Source organism: Thermobia domestica, chromosome 7 (assembly GCF_964235325.1).
Source record: "Thermobia domestica chromosome 7, izTheDome1.hap1.1, whole genome shotgun sequence".
Lineage (NCBI taxonomy): Eukaryota > Metazoa > Arthropoda > Insecta > Zygentoma > Lepismatidae > Thermobia > Thermobia domestica.
In genome coordinates this window covers 238,465,004-238,484,692 of record NC_137460.1, presented here as the reverse complement: position 1 = coordinate 238,484,692, position 19,689 = coordinate 238,465,004, and the positions used below count along the sequence as shown (strand labels likewise).

The following is a 19,689-nucleotide window of genomic DNA, read 5'->3' as shown; positions in this document are numbered from 1 at the left end:
CACGACGTCCATCTATTTCTATAATAGCAGAATCCATTTCTTGTATATAGTGGATACAGTAACTTCCCTAAAAGCGAATAGATTAAAACCTAATTTGATCAGTTCATTCATATTACAAATATTGAATCCGATCCGTTATACTGTTTCAAAATGGAGACCTTTTGAAAAGTTTAAAACTTTATAACTCCCTTAATTTTGGATGTATGATAAAGAAAAAAGTAATTTCTAATTTTCGTGGAAAAAGCTTGAACAGTTGTTAAAACAAGTTATTGAGTATTCTAAATGACTTGATTTTTCTGGTATTTCAATATGCAGTTCTCATTAGTTTCATATCATACCTCTTTCATTTAAATTGATTTTTAAACAACTCTGCACCTGTTGAAAATATTTAGTAGACCTATTTGTTGTTGTTGTTAACAGTAAGGATTAAAATAAAAATATGCCTATCAGAACAAAATTCAAAATAATATTTAAAATATTTTCCGATGTTAGATTTATCTCTTCCGCTTATCTTAGTGACCCATATGAAACCCTGGGGGTTCGCGACCCCAAGGTTGAGAAACCCTGAGTTAGAATAATACTGGCAGTTAGAACTACCACTGGCAATTCAATCAATTCAATATTTCTTTTATCTTTTATGATTGATTACTCGAAGGCCGAAAATAACAGAAGAAATTATTTGATATACACACCAACAAATAAATGATAGTTTTAGGAGGGCTGAAGGTAGTCGAAGAGGAGGAAATCTCCCTGGCCATCCTAGCTACAGACCTGGTTCCGATATGAACATTGGTTAAAACACCTGGGCGATATGTATCTTTTTAATTAATGTTAATTATTTAACACCTATATCAATAAAGCATTTAAATTTCTTATAGTTAAATTTAAAAATTCTCCAAAATTACTTTTAAAAGTATATAAAATTACTGAACAAAATGAAATTTTTTCGAGACGAGGCGGAAAAGAATTCTTTGAGAATCGAGACAATACTTCTTCAAGCTTAACAAGACGTCTCTTCTCGTGAGCAACACTGAGTTAACTCGTTTTCGCACCTCCCAAACCAGTAGCCTCAAGTGAAAAGAGATCACATATCGGAATAATATACAATAAGTCTAAACAACATTTCTTTAATATCGCCAATTTATTGGCTTCAGTGATGAAAACCAAAAATCTAGTCCAAGCCACTAACCTTAGGACATTTCATAGTTTTCATGTAAGACATTTCATAGCGATTGAATTATATTAATTTCAATACAATAGTAGAGTATTTACATGCATCATTTTCACAATAGCCTGTTTTAAATTTTGTTTTAAGTTCAATTTACTGGCAGCTTTATCATTCAACTGCTAATCAAATCTGCAACTTTCTGCTATTTTGCACTAATGTTTGTTTTTAATTACCTGAGACTTTTTCTTTAATAAAACTAAAATTATACGTATAATATTATAGAAAATGACCGTATTTCCCCTTCTCAGCAACGAAATAAAAAAATAACTTCAAGGATTCGTGAGATACTTTATTCTTAGCAAAGAACTATTTGAATCCTCTTTTACTTCCCTGTAAGACACATTTCAAACAAATCTTTTCTTAGCTCTTGATTTTGTGACAAAGGAACATTCTTACAAATTCATGTTTCTATCTATAATAGTTTGTCTTAGTTATTGATGAGTAAGTCACTTTAATCCTTTTTATACATAATAGGTAGATAATATAGTAGTGTAGTAAACATAGTAGTGTATATATCTTTTTAAAAACTCATAAATAATTCGTGTTTAGTTTTGGTATTTTCGCCCTATTTGAATTGTTGTTGGCACTCGATCATTTAACATTGTTATTAGATCACTTTTTATTACACAATTCACGAGTCAATATGTTTCTACTACGGTTTTCTCAATGGCTTTCTCTAGAAGAAAGAACATATGGTGTCCAGACATTTTCAAGAAAAGATGTGACAACCTTGTCCGTCAGCACGTGCAGAAAACATTTTTGTGGTCACTTGTGGTCATGCTTGCGGAAGGGGCTGTTTCTTACGAAGGGTATGGGTAAGGGTCGCTTATCGGTGGCCGCGACTGTACTAGAGCTAGTCAAAATGTTCGTGGAATTCTGTTATAGATATTTATTACCACAATATAACTACATATATACTTAATCGCCTTCAAAGTTGACACCTTCGGAACACACACACATATTTGTTCCATCGCTCCTGCGATTGGTGGAAACACTGATGAAAGGTCCGTCGCGTTAATTTTGATCTCTTTTACGTTGGCGAAACGGAAAAGACCCATTTTTAGCTTTGGGAAGAGCCAAACATCCGATGGTGCTAAACTGTTTTTAAGATTATCAGTTTCTCTGAATCTGATATTTCCCCCAATTTGCACATGAACTTGATGTTTACGCGCTCTATCTGTGAAATTGCGCCAACTGATCACCATACATTCATCCGTTCAGCTACACAGCTCGTACAATGCCTGTTAAGACGTGTTCGCACTTGTTAAATTCAGAATTAGGTAACCTAGAGAGTGTATTGCCCAAGATTCATTATGATTGCATCACAAATGACACAACTACAACAACATTCCAAAAACTTCTTGACTGCCCATCGTATATCGTACCATTGTCGTTCAGCTGCCCCGCGCTGAAAATATTGGACTCATGCCTGCCACATGAAATTGTCAGCAGCTAATAAAATTCGCCGTCTGAAAGTGCGCAGTTCTTTGAGTCTAAAGAACAACCGGGAAAGTTTCCTGCGTCGGATTGTCAGTTCAGATGAATGATAACCACAGCATTCAATTTTGTCGCCCCCCTTAAATTGAATCATATGCTATAGTTATTACAAAATACGAACAAAGTTATAATAGGCCCTCCAGAAAACTGTATTAAAAAAAAAAAAAAAAAACCTTCAAGAGTAACATACCCCTTATGAATTTTTTAAAAGTCGTTTTAGATAATAAAAAATAATAAATAAATAAAAACGGCCGTACAAAATTCGTCCCAAAAGTAAACTAATTTTTGTGCATTTTTAGTGAAAAATAATTTACATATTTTAATGGAACATTTGTTCCTGACATATAAGCACAAACTGACTGAGTCATTTTTGAGAAAATCATCTTGAAGAAACATCCATAAAAGTAAACTACCTCTTGTGAATTCTGCAACGAAAAATTATTTTAACCCTATTGTAGGTTTCGGGGGAATGGCGGCTTTGTGGTTCCTGATTTGATCCCCGGCCAAGTAAGTTTGTGGTGCAGAACATCATGCTCGTGGGTTTTCTCAGGGTACTCCCGTTTCCTCCCACATTTCATTCCACCATCATTCACTTGCTTTAATCATCCGTCTCACTTAGCCTAACAGGAATGATCATGGGACGTTAAACTGAAAGATTTCATTTCACCTTCTATTGTAGGTTTCTTAACGCAATCTTCATTTATGAAATGTGAACGAAATTGTATATGTCGTTCTTAAAAAGGGGGCCGCGGTAGCTGTGGTAGACCGTTCATAGGGTGTCTATCGGTCACGAAAGTCACAAAAAAGTCACGAAATCAGAAAATGGTCATGAAAGTCACGAAATTTAGCTTTTGGGTCACGAATTTTTCTTTCATAACTGTTCAAATGTAAGTACAGATTGGAAAATTTTGTTCCATAAAATGTTAAAGTTCATCACCAAAAATGTCTATGGTCGGCTTTAGACGCTACCAAATCGCAAGCAAAGTACGTTTCTATCGCATGGATAAAATTCGGCCTAATTCGCACCCAAATTCGCTCTTGAAAATATTAGGAAATTTTATGATTTGGTAAAGAAAAGGTTACGAAATTTCATTTTGGAATTTTAGTAGACACCCTGGTTCACCTTTGGTGCATGGGGCCCCTGGTTCAATCCCAGCTCGCGCCAAATGAACTTTGTAGTGGACAAACACTGTATGCGTGGGTTTTCTCGGGGTTCTTCCGTTTCCTCTCAGTTTCTTCGTTCCACCATTTCATTCATTTCTCATCATGACCGTCTTCTTTAGCCTAATTGGCATAACGTGGGACGTAAAACTTAAAGATTTCTTTTTTTTCGTTCTTGAGAGAAAATCAGCCGTAGGAATCTCACCCGAAAAGGAAATTACCTCTCCTTTTTTCTCTCTCTCTCTGAGAAACGACTTATTTCTCCCAAAAATATATTAAGAGTTGTTAATCAAATATTGATTCATGGAAAATAAATAAAATCGCTAGAGATGTTTTTGAGAAAATCTATTTTTTTTTTTTTTAAATTTTCACACTTTTGCAAACTTATTTCTGAGAGTAGAAAGAAAATTCAATTACAGTTTCGTGTGAAGAATCGTAAATGTTTAAGATTTAGTGTCGATAGTTGAACGGTTGATAGATGTCCTCTAGGCGAGTAGACATAAGAACGAATAGACTGACAAACATCGACAAATCACTTTTCAGTATCTAGGGGTTATGAAACGTGCAAATCCATTGAAATATCGAATTCTACCGATTTTTGTCACGATCACCGAAGATTTTTCTCTTCTGTCATCGCTCAAAAGTAAAAATGAAACTGCTACGACGATCGTAAGTCATCACGACTGTGGTTGGATCATTTTCAGCGTCCAATATGGTTTCTAAAACTACTTCTCCATCAGCAGATGATGATAAAATCTTTTAGTTTAACGTCCCACAAATATGCCCTTTAGGCTAAGGGAGACGGATAATTAAGGCAGGTGATGGAAAAATTGGTGGAATGAGAATGTGTGAGGAAACGGGAGTACTCCGAGAAAACCCATAAACACGATGTAGTCCACCACAAACTTACTTGGCCGTGGATCGAACTAGGGACTCTCGCACCAGAGGTAAGCACTCTACCACTGAACCATCGTGCCCCTCCCCCTTCCTGTAGATGATGGTCTATGCAGATTACTGGTCCGGTGGTCTATGATGGATCTCTCTTTCTTGTGACGAAACCATCACTGTGGATTGTCATACCGCAGAGCTCTATTTAATGCACCGTATTGCAAGTATCCAGGAGTGTTTAATGTACATTTTGTGTCCTTATGCTGCACGACAATACAAATTTCACTCAAAGATCAGTGCATACTTTCCATCAGTTGCAGTATAAAATTCTTCTTTACCCATCATATTCTCCTGACTACTTTCTTATTGACTGCCACATTGTCCGACATTTTGATCACTTCTTGGAAGAGAAGAACTCTGATGACCGGGCCATGCAACTCTGTCATCGCAGACTCCAGACTTCTTTCGTTAAAGACTCCAGTGGTTGACTAAGCGATTGAATGATCACGTATCGTTGTTTTTCTTATTCCTTTGAAAGTGACACCCGGCCAGACAATGTTATAAAATAAATGAAGGTTATAAATGCGTAAGTGATTAGCATTTCAATCGCACTAACCCAATGATATTGCCTTTCTTCTTTTCTTTCTGTTCTTTTTTATATGTTCATTAGTATGGGTATAGTGCTGATTGCCACGACCTAACTGCTATTATAGTTGTTTTTAAAAATCATTAATAGATGTTACCTCTCTAACGTACTGACTGCCATGAACCTAAGGCAAACAGCTTTTGGGTAAGGGAGGATGAACAGAGATATTTTTACACGTACATGTATAGAACAGAATTACAGTAAAATTTACGTAACAGGACTTTTCAGAGATGAGCTGCTGTTCCTATAAACCATGGAGTGGATTTTATAATTCCATTGTATAATTTAAAAGAAAACAAAAATAGAAAAAAAGTTACTGTATTTAAACAGCTCTAGTAAAAAAAAAAAAAAAAAATAGCCTCAAGCAAGGCAGTTCTATACCTAATGAAGTAGATTTTCCGAATAATCTTCTTCACTGCGAAAGCGGCACTTTGTTTCTGCAGTGTGATAGATTGGAACAGAATAAACAGAGTTTGTATATTGTATATGATAGTCTGAGGTTAGCGCCGAGGGGCAGGCAGTAGTATTTCTTTGAGAGTTGCTCGTAACAATTCATGTTCGCGTAAGAGCAGACATAGCAAATCCACGTAAGAGCACTTTGATCCTACCAATTTTGTATGATCCATTCCAGACAGGACTAACAAGTACATACAGGCACCTGTTTACATTTTAAAGGCTTGATCTGAACAGCACGACAGAATTGTGTTGAAAGTAGACTTCGAAAGTGCAGCTCTGAACGCATTAAATTATTTATTTTCTAATTTTTAGGTATTTAGTTGTAACTTTCACTTTAACCAAAGCATTTGGCAGAAAGTGCAGAATTAGCACCTGGTCACGTTACGTTGTTCGTCGACGAACAGCTGTGTGCATTGGTGGAAGAAATAAATAGCGGAACAGAGGATGTTTCGGTTAACATTAAGTTTTGATGTAATTCTGTTTACACATGTACGTGTGAAAGTAAGGTTAAGAGTAAAACTTATAAGATTCTTCTTTGGAATTGATTTATTATTGTTGTCAGAACCATTAGTTGTCGGCAACTTTTACATACTTTTTAACAATGTCTGTTTATATAGATATCATGTTATTATCTTTCTCTTTTCTTTCCAGCTATTGTGGATTTTTAAGCATTTCTAGCCCAACATATTTCTGTTAGCGTTGTATGCTAAAAATGGATGCTAAACTTTTTTAAAAAACAAACAATAATACACTGGCTAACGACTAACTAAAAATAGCATTGAAGTCATTCCTAACATTTTGCTAGTATCACTTGTTGTCTAATACTATGTTGCTCATAGAGACTATAAGCAGAAGTTCCGTTACAGAGGCAAGAATATTAATATTGGTATCAGCCGAGGCAATGACTCCTCCCTTTCCTTGTCCCAGTATTAATCAGACATCAAGTTCAATTCAATTGCTCAATGGTGACTTGAATTTTTCTCTTTCGGCATGATTGTAGTACTTTAGGATCTTGGAAAGGACCTAGTACAGTGGGAAAGAGTCTTTTTCATTGTGTACGAGAGTTGCAAGTAGTCACGCTGTTCGCTTTTCATAGTAATAATAAATATCACTCTTCTTAATTTCGTTTTCAGCAACGTATAGAGAGCAGGGAATATATGGAGAGAAATCTCAATGTCTTGTACAGAGGCGTAATTAATTTATTAAATGCTAAACAAACAATGGCTTTCACTGGTAGCTTGCGATCCCTCAGGCCGTCAGCTGGATTGTCTGTGTGTGTGTGTTGTATGTATGTAGATTATTTCATAACATCTTGTCCCGACCAGTGCTCACATCAGAATTAAAAAAAAAAAAAAGCCTTCAGAGTATTAAAAAAAAAAAAAATACTGAAGGAACCAAAGATGAGGATGGTTTTGAGGGAGAAGCTGCAAGGCGGATTTACGCCCATTGTCAATGTGACTACTCTCTTGCATAACTCTGGAGCCACCACTGATTTGAATACACTCACTATAGTGCTATTTTTCACGCCACCTCACGAGTCGAGAAAACGTTCAAGATAAAATATTAGTATCGTTGCCGACGGGTTATTCTGGAATAAAACATGCAAGCTCCCAATTGAAGAAATTTTATTAAAACTAATTTTCTCTGGTTAGAGCGAAATCGAATCGAAAAAACTTCCAAATATTTTGCAGTCTGAAGTTTAAAAATTCACACTGTATATAAGGATTTTGAGAGCCTGTAAATCGTTCATCAGTGCAAACCACAAAGTGAAAGCCATAGTTTCTGCTCAGAACTAGTAGGAATGTCTAGAGACACAATTTCAAATTTATTTCTGTTTCTCCCCCCTCCTCTGTTTTTTTATTTTTCCGAAGCTTCAGCCAGTTATGGCTTGTATCTTCTATAATCACATCATACACTTATGGCCCAAATCCCAACATCAACAAGGATTTCACTGTCAACAACTTCATACATATAATAAACTTAACATAGTAACGCTATTCACTTGTCATTCAATTTCTCAACACTTTGTGCAATTATTCTTAATTAACAATGTGTCTGAAATCTTACAAACTCTAACTCTAGGTTATTAGCCTCCGTCTTCAATTCTGTTTTGTGTAGATACACGGATTTGTTTTCATACAAATTAGAAAATAAATAAATAAATAAAACTGTTCTGAAATTTATTATCAATTTATAGTTGCAGTGTTAAGATAAAAGTAGATTTGTGTGTATATTTATTTCATTGAGGTGAATACTATGTTGTTTTAATAATTGAATGAAACCATATTTTATCTTCTTTAGGTAATAGTAGAAGGAAACTTCTTCATCTAGCACTGAAGACACACAATAGAAGTCATATTCATGAACGGGTACTGAATTTCAAGATTCAGTAAAACTCCATACTGCAAAATGCAAAAGGAATATTGTCATCTCTATAAAAGAATGAAGACCACTATCTGTCTTAGGAATTACATTTCATAGTGGAAAATCCGTATAAGATGAAAGATGAAACATGTTCTATAAAAACTGAAGTGAATTTCAAATTTAAACTTAAGGATTGTTATATTAAACTAGACAAGATAGAATCGCCGTTGTGCATAGAAAAGAAAGAACTGAAGTTCGAAAATTATGGAAGTGACAAAAAAATTGAAACTGACTCGAAATTGGTAAACAGCAATGACATTAAAGAAGATGGACTAAAAGTGAAAGAGGCGTTATTATCTTCGTTCGCAATCAAAGAAAATAAAATTGCACCAAGTACCATTGAAGACTATCTAGCGGATGATAAAACTGGAACTTGTTTATCGGTTTTGAAATCAGAAATTTATGCCACAAAGTCAGAACATGAGGCTAAAGTAAATTTGAACTCTGTCGCGTTTGAATTATTCCGAAAGAACACAATAGAAGATAAACTATGTGATGTTGATAAGTGTGAAATTCAGATAAGGAAGCTGAAATCTGAGACCGAAGTTAATACAAATCCAGTCTCATGTACATCATTCTGTACAGAACATAAACAGTGTCATGTTGATAAACGTAAAATTCATGAAGTCAAATCAGAATGTGAAGCCAAAGTAAAAGTGAAGCCGAAATCTGTTACCAAGGTAAATAGTAGCCTTGTTTCATGTGAATCATTCTCAGTAAAACATGAACTACGTGATACCAATAAACGTGAAAGTTGTGAACTGAAACCGAAATGTGATGCCAAAGTAAATACAATCCTTGTTTCATGTAAATCATTCTCACGAAATGTTGATAAACGTGAAGGTCATGAAGAAAAGCCGAAATGTGATGCCAAAGTAAATCCTGTATCGTTTGAATCATTCTCAGTGAAACATGAACTACATAATGTTGATGAACGTGAAGATCATAAAGTGAAACCGAAATGTGATACCAAAGTAAATATAAGCCCTGTTTCATGTGAATCACTATTACCAATGAAACACAAACTACGTCATGTTGATAAACATGAAATTCGTGAAGTGAAGCCGAAATACGATGCCAAAGTAAATACAAGTCTTGTTTCATGTAAATCGTTCTCACAAGATGTTGATAAACGTGAAGGTCATGAAGAAAAGCCGAAATGTGATGCCAAAGTAAGTTTTGTTTCGTGTGAATCATTCTCAGTGAAACACGAACTATATAATGTTGATAAACATGAAGGTCGTAAAATGAAATCGAAATATGATGCCGAAGTAAATATATGTCCTAAACATCAAAGTACTAAAGTGAAGCTGAAATGTGATGCCAAAATAAATAGAAGCCTTGTTTCAAGTAAATCATTCTCACGAGATGTTGATAAACGTGAAGGTAATGAAGTAAAGCCGAACTGTGATGCCAAAGTAAATCCTGTATCGTTTAAATCATTCTCAGTGAAACATGAACTACATAATGTTGATAAACGTGAAGATCATAAAGTGAAACCGAAATGTGATGCCAAGGCAAGTGCTTGCGAATCGTTATTACCAATGAAACACAAACTAAGTAATGTTAGTAAACATGGAAATCGTGAAGTGAAGCCGAAATATGATGCCAAACTAAATGAAGACTCTATTTCATGTGAATCATTTTTAACGAAGCATGAACTATGTGATGATGATAGATGTAAAAATTATGAAGTAGATCCAAAACTTGAAGCCCAAGTGAATGATCCCTCATGTCAATTATTACTCAGTAACACAACAGAACATGAAGTCAGTGATGATGACGGAAGTGAAGTTGAAAGGTAATATTATTTTCGTGTTTTGAGCAGTAACCTATTGTTTATTTATATATGTACTGTAGAGTCAGCGACAAGAATTCTTTCCGTTTGATGAAATTAGTTTCGTAAATAACTTCAGAATGGAAGGACAATTTGAATACAGTTTTCAGTAAATTAAAAAAAAACAAAAAAAAAACGTAATTTTCTGTACGCTCCAGCCTTGAAATTCGGTGAAACTGTACGTTCCACCATTATTCCCAAAATAAATTTTACCAAACGGAGAGAACTTTTGTTGCTGACTGTACAAGGATGTGACGGGAACAATGCACTCTGATAAACGGTTTTTTATTAATTGTCTTGATGATTTCTTATTTCTAGCGTGCTTTTGATTGTCATAAATGAAACACGTCACATTTAACCTATGGCAAATTATATTATATCCGAATGGTCCATTCACTGTCCTGACTTTTATGTTGACTGTGCTTTTCTTTGGACATCCTCTTCCTGTTACTGAAGTAATGTTCATTACCCAGCATTAGCGCTTAGTCTCATAGAAATGTATCATAAAAGCATTCAAAATATAGGCTAAAGAACAAATTCAATATTTTCAGTTTTTTAGTTAAATAAATAAATAAATATATATATATATATATATATATATATATATATATATATATATATATATATATATATATATATATATATATATATATATATATACTATTATTACATGTGGATTCTTATAAATTCACTAATTTACTTATTATAAATTTAATTTTACGCATACGAATTATTTTGCACATATTCTACAAGAAAATAAAGGCAATTTTCTATCGTATCAAGTACCTTTTAAATGTGATTCTAGAGCTGTTTACAGAGACCTGATTTTTTATACATGATGGAAGTAGGTAGTACCTTTGTGAGTAACTTCTATTGTATATGTTTATTCTATGTGTATTTAAGTGAGTGTCTTCTTTCCTTCTTGTGTTGTATCTATGAATGTTGACAATCTTTGTTAACAATATATTCACTACCATATTTTTCATATACATTAACGTTTCAACAAACACATTGACGGAGGAGTTATTATTTCAAGTTCTGTTCTACTTCTGGTAGTATCCTTATCACTTGCTTCTGTAGCCTAAAGATGACAAGACTTTTAGGTGTATTTCCCCAGAAAATCAAGCCATATTTTATTATAGAATGGAAATTTGAGTAATTTATACACTTATCAGTTTTGACATTAATCTTATCTCTTACACATCTAATTGCATAATAAGTTTGGTTTACTTACTTCTTATATGTTCTACACGGTGTTTCAAAACAACACCGACAACATTTGGGTGATTTCTGACACCAAGATAAAACAAAAAGTATAGACCAACCTGGGTGTACAAATGCTTTCTTTCGGAGTTATAGGCTGCCGAAACATAAAAATAAATAAATAAATAAACTTTAAAGGTCCTTAACTCTAATAAAACTATTGGACCTACAGTAATCGGGTCAAGACTTCACTTAGGAACGAATATGTGCGCTATCTAAAAATACATATTTCAGAATCCTAAGGTACTCACGAAACAATTTTTGTAGAGGGGTCATTCCATATCAGTTCAACACAATGACTTAACCTCACCATCTCAGATTTTAATAAAATTTGGTACATAGATACCCTCTAGATAGACTAAGAAAAATACCAAATTTCAACTTTATATATCGATCGGTATTGGAGATAGGGCTATGTAAAGTTTGGAAAAATGCCTAAAATAGCATGTTCAATGTATTTTGAAATTGGAATTGCAGCTCTCCTAATTGAGCTAGCGAGCTGGTTGAGGTGTCATTTTACAGCATTTTTCATGTCCTTTCCTGTGCTATACAACATCATATAGGCTAATACAAATTTTTATTTTCAAAATCAAAATCAAAATTTTTCAAAAAAGTATATATTTAAACATTTTGAAATTAATTCCATGAATAGAATAGATAGTATTGTTGTAAAGCACCTGGTAAAATATAAATTTGGGATGATACTGGGTTCATTGTTTAAAAAATTCAAAACTAATACTTATTTTTCAAAGAATACTCTGTACGTAAGGTAATAACACAAGACTACTAAGTTTTACACTTCTGTGAAAATAAAAATGAACACTAATCTGAAGAAAGAGTACAGATGATTTCATTGTAAAACTTTTCAATAAGTAGGAGGGTATGTTTATCACTTGAAATTTGAAAAAGCCATATTATTTGTTCGACATACATCACTTTCAAGGAGAACATAACTTCTTCCATCGGGGGTTACAGGATTCACTTTTGTCAGAACGTCCACTACAGACGTCCACAGAACATCAGCGTTTCTTGGATATGAAAATGATGGAGATGGCCAGGTGGATGAAGAAAAGTTATTTTTACTTCAAGTTCTTCATTTTTCTGTAAAACATACCCGAACCACCAATTTCCTTCATAGACAGCGGTGACATAGCCTGATATGTCTTCTAATTGAAGTTTATTTGGGGATTGTGACAATTTCTTTTCCCAACCTTGTAAACCATCTGAAAAGTGTTTCGCCAATAATGTTGATGTAGTTATTGGAATGAATGCATGATATTGCTGTGTTCCTTTGATAGGCAATGCTTGATCGAAGCGACTTTCCAGGATCATTTCAGCTTCAGTATATTCCTCTTGGGTTGAGTAGGCAAAATTTACTTTGGTAATGTTTTCTACTGTCCACTCAAAAAGTTGTCTTGGGGTTTGAATTTGATTGTCATAGGGTCTTTGCAAACTAGCACAAGCTGCCAGTCTCTTTACTGAACCTCTCCTACTCCATCGCAAGGCTCTTTTCCGTGTGATATAGCCGAGATGTATCACCTTCCTTTCACTTTAAAAGCTGCCTCATGCAAGCAGAGATTCAAAAAGTTTTTCTTATTTTTGTATTGTATGGTAGGCCTGCCGGAAAAATAAAAAAACATGTTTGAAAGTTTTTGAAATTTGGATGTCAGAAATGATTTTTTTTTTTTTGAAAGGTGTAAACTGTAACTGTAAACTAACTGTATTGTGCTCCAAGGAATCGGAAACAACTACATATTTAACATGTTCAGCTTTGTTTTCCTGTTTGAAATATAAAACAAAAACATGGATTGTGACCTGTTAGCTTGTCCAGTGGTAGCTCTGTGTTTCATCTTGTAGCGCTGTGCTGTAATTTTCAGAAAAATCACAGATGACAGCAAATTCTGATTCTTTGAGATTTTCTTTTGTATAGTTAAGGAAGGCTTCCTTCCTGTTGCTTGGCAATGAACTCATGCCTACCTGCTAAAGGTGCTTCAATTCGTTTGGTTTGTTTAGGCTTAACGTGCTTATGTAACAGCGAGGTTATGAAGGACTCGACATATTACTTGAAGTGGCATCTGAACCACTTCTCGGTTTCCACTTGGGAGAAATTTTGTGGGCTCATCGGTCTTCTTAATTACAAGGCGAAAATTGGATTCAACCAACACCGATGATTCGACATATGTGAAAACGTCACTATGAAATTCACGTGGCATTTATGATTACGATTTGTGGTATTTTTGCATTGTTTTTGTTTACACCAATTGTTTTTTTTTTTTAAATAAAAAAAAAACATGTTTTAAACCAGCCAACCCTGCTGTTGTACCAGTGCTATATGTATACTTTTTACAAACTACGTTTATTTACAGTAACATTTTTAATTGTAAAACTTGTATTCATATTATTTTGAAGTTCAAAAGTGTCAGCACTTTAACTTAGTTTTAAATTAGTTTTTCAAGTATGAGGTAATAAGTATAGCCAGCAGATTACAAGTCGGTATGATGTGTTTTAGACCCATTACTGTACTCTTCATGTTAGTGTTCAGATTTATTCCCACAAGCTAAAAAAATAAATAAATGCATTCGTGTATTTTTCACCTAGGTACAGAGCATTGATGAAAACTATAGTGTTAGTTTTATTTTTTTTTAACGATGAACCCATTATCATCCTAAATTCATATTTCGCCAGGTGCTTTACAATAATGCTATCTATTCATGGAATTAATTTTAAAATTTTAAAATATGTGCTTTTTGAAAAATTTTGAAGTAAAATTTTGATTTTGATTTTGAAAATAAAAATTTGTATTAGCCTATATGATGTTGTATACCACAGTTAAGGGCGAGAAAAATGCTGTAAAATGACACCTCAACCAGCTCGCTAGTTCAATTAGGAGAGCTGCAATTCCAATTTCACAATACATTGAACATGTTATTTTGGGCATTTTTTCCAAACTTTACATAGCCCTTTCTTCAATACAGGTCGATATATAAAGTTGAAATTTGGAATTTTTCTTAGTGTATATGAACAGTGCCCCTGTGCAAAATTTCGTGACAATCTGAGATGGTAAGGTAAATTTTGTATTCAAATTGTGTTGATTTGACCTGGAATGGCTGAGAAAGAGTTTGACAACGGGCATATAACCTTAAGAGGGAGAAGGAGTGCCCTACAGCGACCGGAATATTGGTGTTCAATTTAACATGGGATCTCAACAATTTTTTAGGCAAATCATCGTTTCATTTCGTTCTTTTGCAAAAATGTCTCAGTAGCTCACTAAATATGATGCATCTCATTTTAAAGGTGCAATTTGAACGCTGTGCGTGATATTTTCTTCTTATAAATACAGATAATTATAATCCAAATTCCCATAAGAAAATGATCAAAATTAGAGGGAAAATCTTCTGTTTTTTTACAGTAAGGAAAAGAGCTAAAAACTTCGGACTTTTTTGAGAATGGAGTACAATCTTTGTATTTGTGCGCTACTGTACTATTTTTTCGCTGTTTCCAAAGACATCCATTACACAATCGATGAGAAATTATATCCTTCATCATTGAATCTACAGAATTCAGAAATCAGATTTTTTCGTGTTCACGTACTTGGCCGTCTAACTGCTAGATGTCACTATAGTCATTCCTCATCCCACTTTCCTTCTCAGCGGGAGCCAGTCCTTTTGAAAACCTACTTTGAGCTTCTTAACAGGGGCGGGAGGAAGGAAATCATTGTAAAGAACGGGAACTTCAAACACGAGGAATGACAAAATTTATGACCTCTTTAGTTGATGGTTTCTGTTTCAGCAGTACAGTGTATTTGTAGATGGTTTCTATGAGAAGTAATAATTTGTGTTTGTAGCGATAAAGTCAACCTTTCGACAAAGATTTGTGAAGGAGAAGCCGAACCAAAGTCTTCGTTTATGTGTACTAGACACACACACACACACACACACACACACATATATATATATATATATATATATATATATATATATATATATATATATATATATAGTGGCGGATCCAGGATATGATCAAGGGAGGAGCTAAACCATAGTTTGCCTCTTTATCCAGAGTAAACAGGATTGAAGCCCATTTTATCCTGTGTATACGTGAGCATCACGGAAGGGTGGGGGGGCTATAGCCTCTATAGCCACCCTTGGATCCGTGCCTGTATATATATACTATTTACAGCGCCGGATTTACGTATAAGCTAAACAAGCTATAGCTTAGGGCTCCGCTCTCTTGGGGGGACCCAAAATCTAAAGAAAAACTGGATATACATTTTTAAAATATAAGAAAATTTAAAAAAAAAAATAAAATTTATATATACATAGCAACAGTGCTTCCTGCTATGTAGCCTAGGTTCATGTAATTAATGGAGCTCCTTCTGCTAGTCTGCTTCCTAAATTATCTCTAGTTTCTCCATTTCTGTATGTAGGGTGTCTATGTTGATCTGGACACACATAAAAGGCCCCATTACCTTAAACAGCTTGGGGCCCCACTAAACCTAAATCCGACTCTAACTATCTCTTTATGCATGTTTGCTCCCTCTCTTTTCAAAGCAGTGTTTTTTTGATATTGCTTCCAATTTCGGCAGGTTTTACCACGGGGGAAAGATTCCTAAGTGCGTTTGCACACGGCAACGATAATATCGGTGGAAGTGCCGATAATGGCGGTGAAATAGACTTCAAATCGTAGCTTGCACACGCCACCGACATTATCGGCTGATCCTCCGACACGCAGATGCTGTCGGCCAAGCCCCCGATATTGTCGGCGATATCGCCGACACCGATTTTGTCGGGGGCAATGTTTTCTTATGATTGGATGCACATGCGGCTTATAATATCGGCCGGCCAATGGGTTAGATGAAGAGAGTGAGTTACAAGGCGCTGTGTATTCTTGTTTCGTTTCATGTCTTTGGAACTTTTTTTGTTTCCATTTTATCTATTACAATTGCATATTAATATTATTATTATTGTCCTATAAACAACTTCGGAACAGCTTATTATTTTTTTACAGTCTCTGTTTTGAAGTAGCTAATTCCCTTTATTAAATAAGTATAAAATGTGGGAAGTCTGAAGAATACTGGTTTCCCTCTAAATAGCTATTACCAAATAGAGTATAGGAAATTTAGATAACTAATTTCTTGATTATTTTCCACTCCTTTTTAAATTTTTGTTCTTTCTCTCTCTCACACACACACACTCTTTGATGGTATATTTTTTAATCTATTAATGCACATAAATTTTAATACATTCTGGAAATTAATTTAATTTTCAAAGTTTGATACACTGTGAACATAAGCATATGGAAAAAACTCCTGATTATTATTACTTCCTTTTATTTTCATCAAAATTGTGTGCAGATCACTTTTCCCGGTCCCACTCAATAAGCAATGATTGAATAGAATATTTGTTGACAAGTCAAAGTAGAATTATCATTATTTTGAAACGAAACCAGCACAATCAAACACTCTTTGCAAAGCTCCAAGGACAAGTGACTCATTTGACATTTTCTTGATTGTGATCTCAACAACAGGGATGTGACTTTATGCTTCACTTGTTGCAGATTTTTTTCTCTCACTTCCAAAACTATCCCAAATCCCCCATTTTTAAAAGAATTTGTGGAATGGCAATTGAAAACAAAGACCAAAGCTATGTATCGAAGTTTTCCCTCTCCCCTTTGTACCGGCTTACCCCCTGATAGAGTTCCGCAGTTTAGCTACAGTGACTGGATGAAAAGGTTGTGTATTATTGTATTCTTACCTTTCTAGTTTTGCTTAGATTTTTAGAGATGGCAGGAATTTTTCCATTCAATATTTTAACCCTTATTGAACTTGTGGAATGTAGACCTTACATATGGGATAAGATAACAGACTCTTTCAAGGATAGAATTGAAAAGCAAAAAGCATGGCGGGAAGTTTATGCAAGCCTTGCCCAGGATTTTGAGTTCATGGACAAAAAAGAAACGAGAAACGACAGGTATGTATGCAACAGTGCACATCTGTCTTCATCATTGGGGGAAGGGGAGGAAGGGTAAGATCGTTCTCATATTATATATATATATATATATATATATATATATATATATATATATATATATATATATAGCGATGTTCAAAATATTTCTGTAGTCGAAAACAATGCTGTGGAGAATTGGGAGCAGAGTTGTCTTCAACATTGGGAGATGGACAGATTTGAGGCTTATTCTGAGTGGACATTAATTTCTTGTATGTATGAGTTTGTATGAGTTTCCTTACCGTTGGGTGATTGTGTCTAACCAAATGGAAAAACTTATGATTCCACCCCTCACATAAGTTATTTATGCGAGGATTATTAAATAGAGTTGCCTCATGAGCATCCCAAACTTCCGGCGGAAATCTTGGTGGCACTCTCTTAATTCTCACGACATCACAATTCTCAGAATTGAAATATTATTAGCAGTTCCAATTTTGGAACATAATGAATAAATCGAAAATTTATGTTGAAATCTTCATTTACCAAGTAAGAAATAAAATAGTTTAAAACCCGAGAGTTCAAATTATACTTTCTGCTTTTATGTCCTCCTGCCATTTCGTCCTCTGCCATTTTGTCCTCCTGCCATTATGTCCGTCCCCCATCCCCCATGTATCCCGGTCTGAATCATTTGTCTAAAGCCCATAAAACATTCAAATTCAAATGTAGATGTTGCTCATCAGTGTCGACACCTAAATATTTCTCAATCAACGGTAGGGGTGTTTGGTACCCTCAATCTGTCTCCCTCTTATTAGCGGAGAAACACTCTATATTCGGTAGTAATTCCTTTTTTTTTTTTAAGTGCTGTTTAATGTATGTACCAAATTTCACAGAAGTAAATCCCCACGCTGAGCGGGTTTGCATATCCAGGCTCCTAACTATGAAAATATTTACGATCACTCCAACCCCAATCATTTCACAGATTCAACCTGTTGTATAAAAGTTATTAGGACATAAAATTGAATGTAATTTATACGAAAAACCCTTTTATGCATTGCAAGATCTGTAACGTCCAAATATTCACCACAAACTTATAGTTGTATCGACATAAACAAAACAAAAATGTGTGGAGCAGGAAACCACTTTACAACACAAAAGTCAAAAGAGGTCACTGAAGACATACGAACTGGTCGAGCGGTTTGGGTGACTAGTCTGTCAATCAGAAGTTTATGTGTTCAAACCCTGTAGAAAATATTCGTTTTTTTTTTTCTTAAAAGTGTGTTCCTATTTTCATCTGAGGACTGAGAACATTTCTTTGAATAAATCTTTGGAAACTACTTTTCTCTCAAATTCGATTAGAAGCGAACATTATATGAATTGCTAATCTAACATCCACAGCTGAGAACAAAATATTAAGTATGTTCAATATGTCATTATTATCATTTGATTTGTAATTAAAAAGTAATTATAAGCATTGACGATTTCAGAAGATTCTCCCCGGTAATGGTCAAGATATGAATGAGAAAAAACTGATAAAACATTATTAGTCTACTTTGAGCATGATCGAAAATAACTTATGGCCACGAAGGGGAAATTTATGTCGACAGGGTCTCAAATTCTCCGACGGGTCATGACCTGAAATTATCATTGTTTGAAAGGTTTCCTTAACAAATAGAATATTATATTTATTTCTCCTTCTACGTTTTGAAATGGAAAAATCATAATTTTAAATAGAATTATAATACGATAAGCATAAAGATTTATACAACTAATGAAGTAAATATCCTTGTGTAAGTTATCGATTTCTATTCGGATTAAAACTCGAATATTCGTTTGCATCACACTTTAAAGTAAATCCTCTCTATATATAGTTCCTACTGGAAAGCATGTTTAACTCCAATTACTTAATATTTTTAATAATATATTTTTATTGTAATACTCTTACTATTCAATGTTGTATGCACTTAATTTCCCAAAGCAAAACCTCACAAATGTATAATTGACTAGTAAATATTATCAAATAAATTATCATTTAGTTTACGTAAACATTGCATCGCCTGATTTGAAACTTCGTATTTTAAATAATAATAATAATAATAATAATAATAATAATAATAATAATAATAATAATAGTAATAGTAATAATAATAATAATAATAATAATAATAATAATAATAATAATAATAATAATAATAATAGTAGTAGTAGTAGTAGTAATAAAATCATAGCCATATCTTTATCAGAATTTCAGGCTTAGTCAACAAATGAATTCAACATAGTCTCTATTCGAAGCTCTATTTAATCGAATCAGATAGAAATACGAAGAGGAACTTCGAGAACAGATAAA

The 19,689-nt window shown here is 34.1% G+C and overlaps 1 protein-coding gene across 4 annotated transcripts in view; it reads left to right on the top strand.

Annotated features, from left to right (window-relative positions):
- Positions 1-19,689, top strand: part of LOC145690785 (uncharacterized) — a 51,698-nt gene that overhangs the window by 10,977 nt on the left and 21,032 nt on the right. For all 4 annotated transcript variants that reach the window (XM_081766041.1, XM_081766042.1, XM_081766045.1 and 1 more), the window contains one exon: positions 8,178-10,101. In XM_081766041.1, the coding sequence (XP_081622167.1) occupies positions 8,375-10,101 (1,727 nt within the window). In that variant the 5' untranslated portion in view covers positions 8,178-8,374. The remainder of the gene's footprint in view (positions 1-8,177; positions 10,102-19,689) is intronic.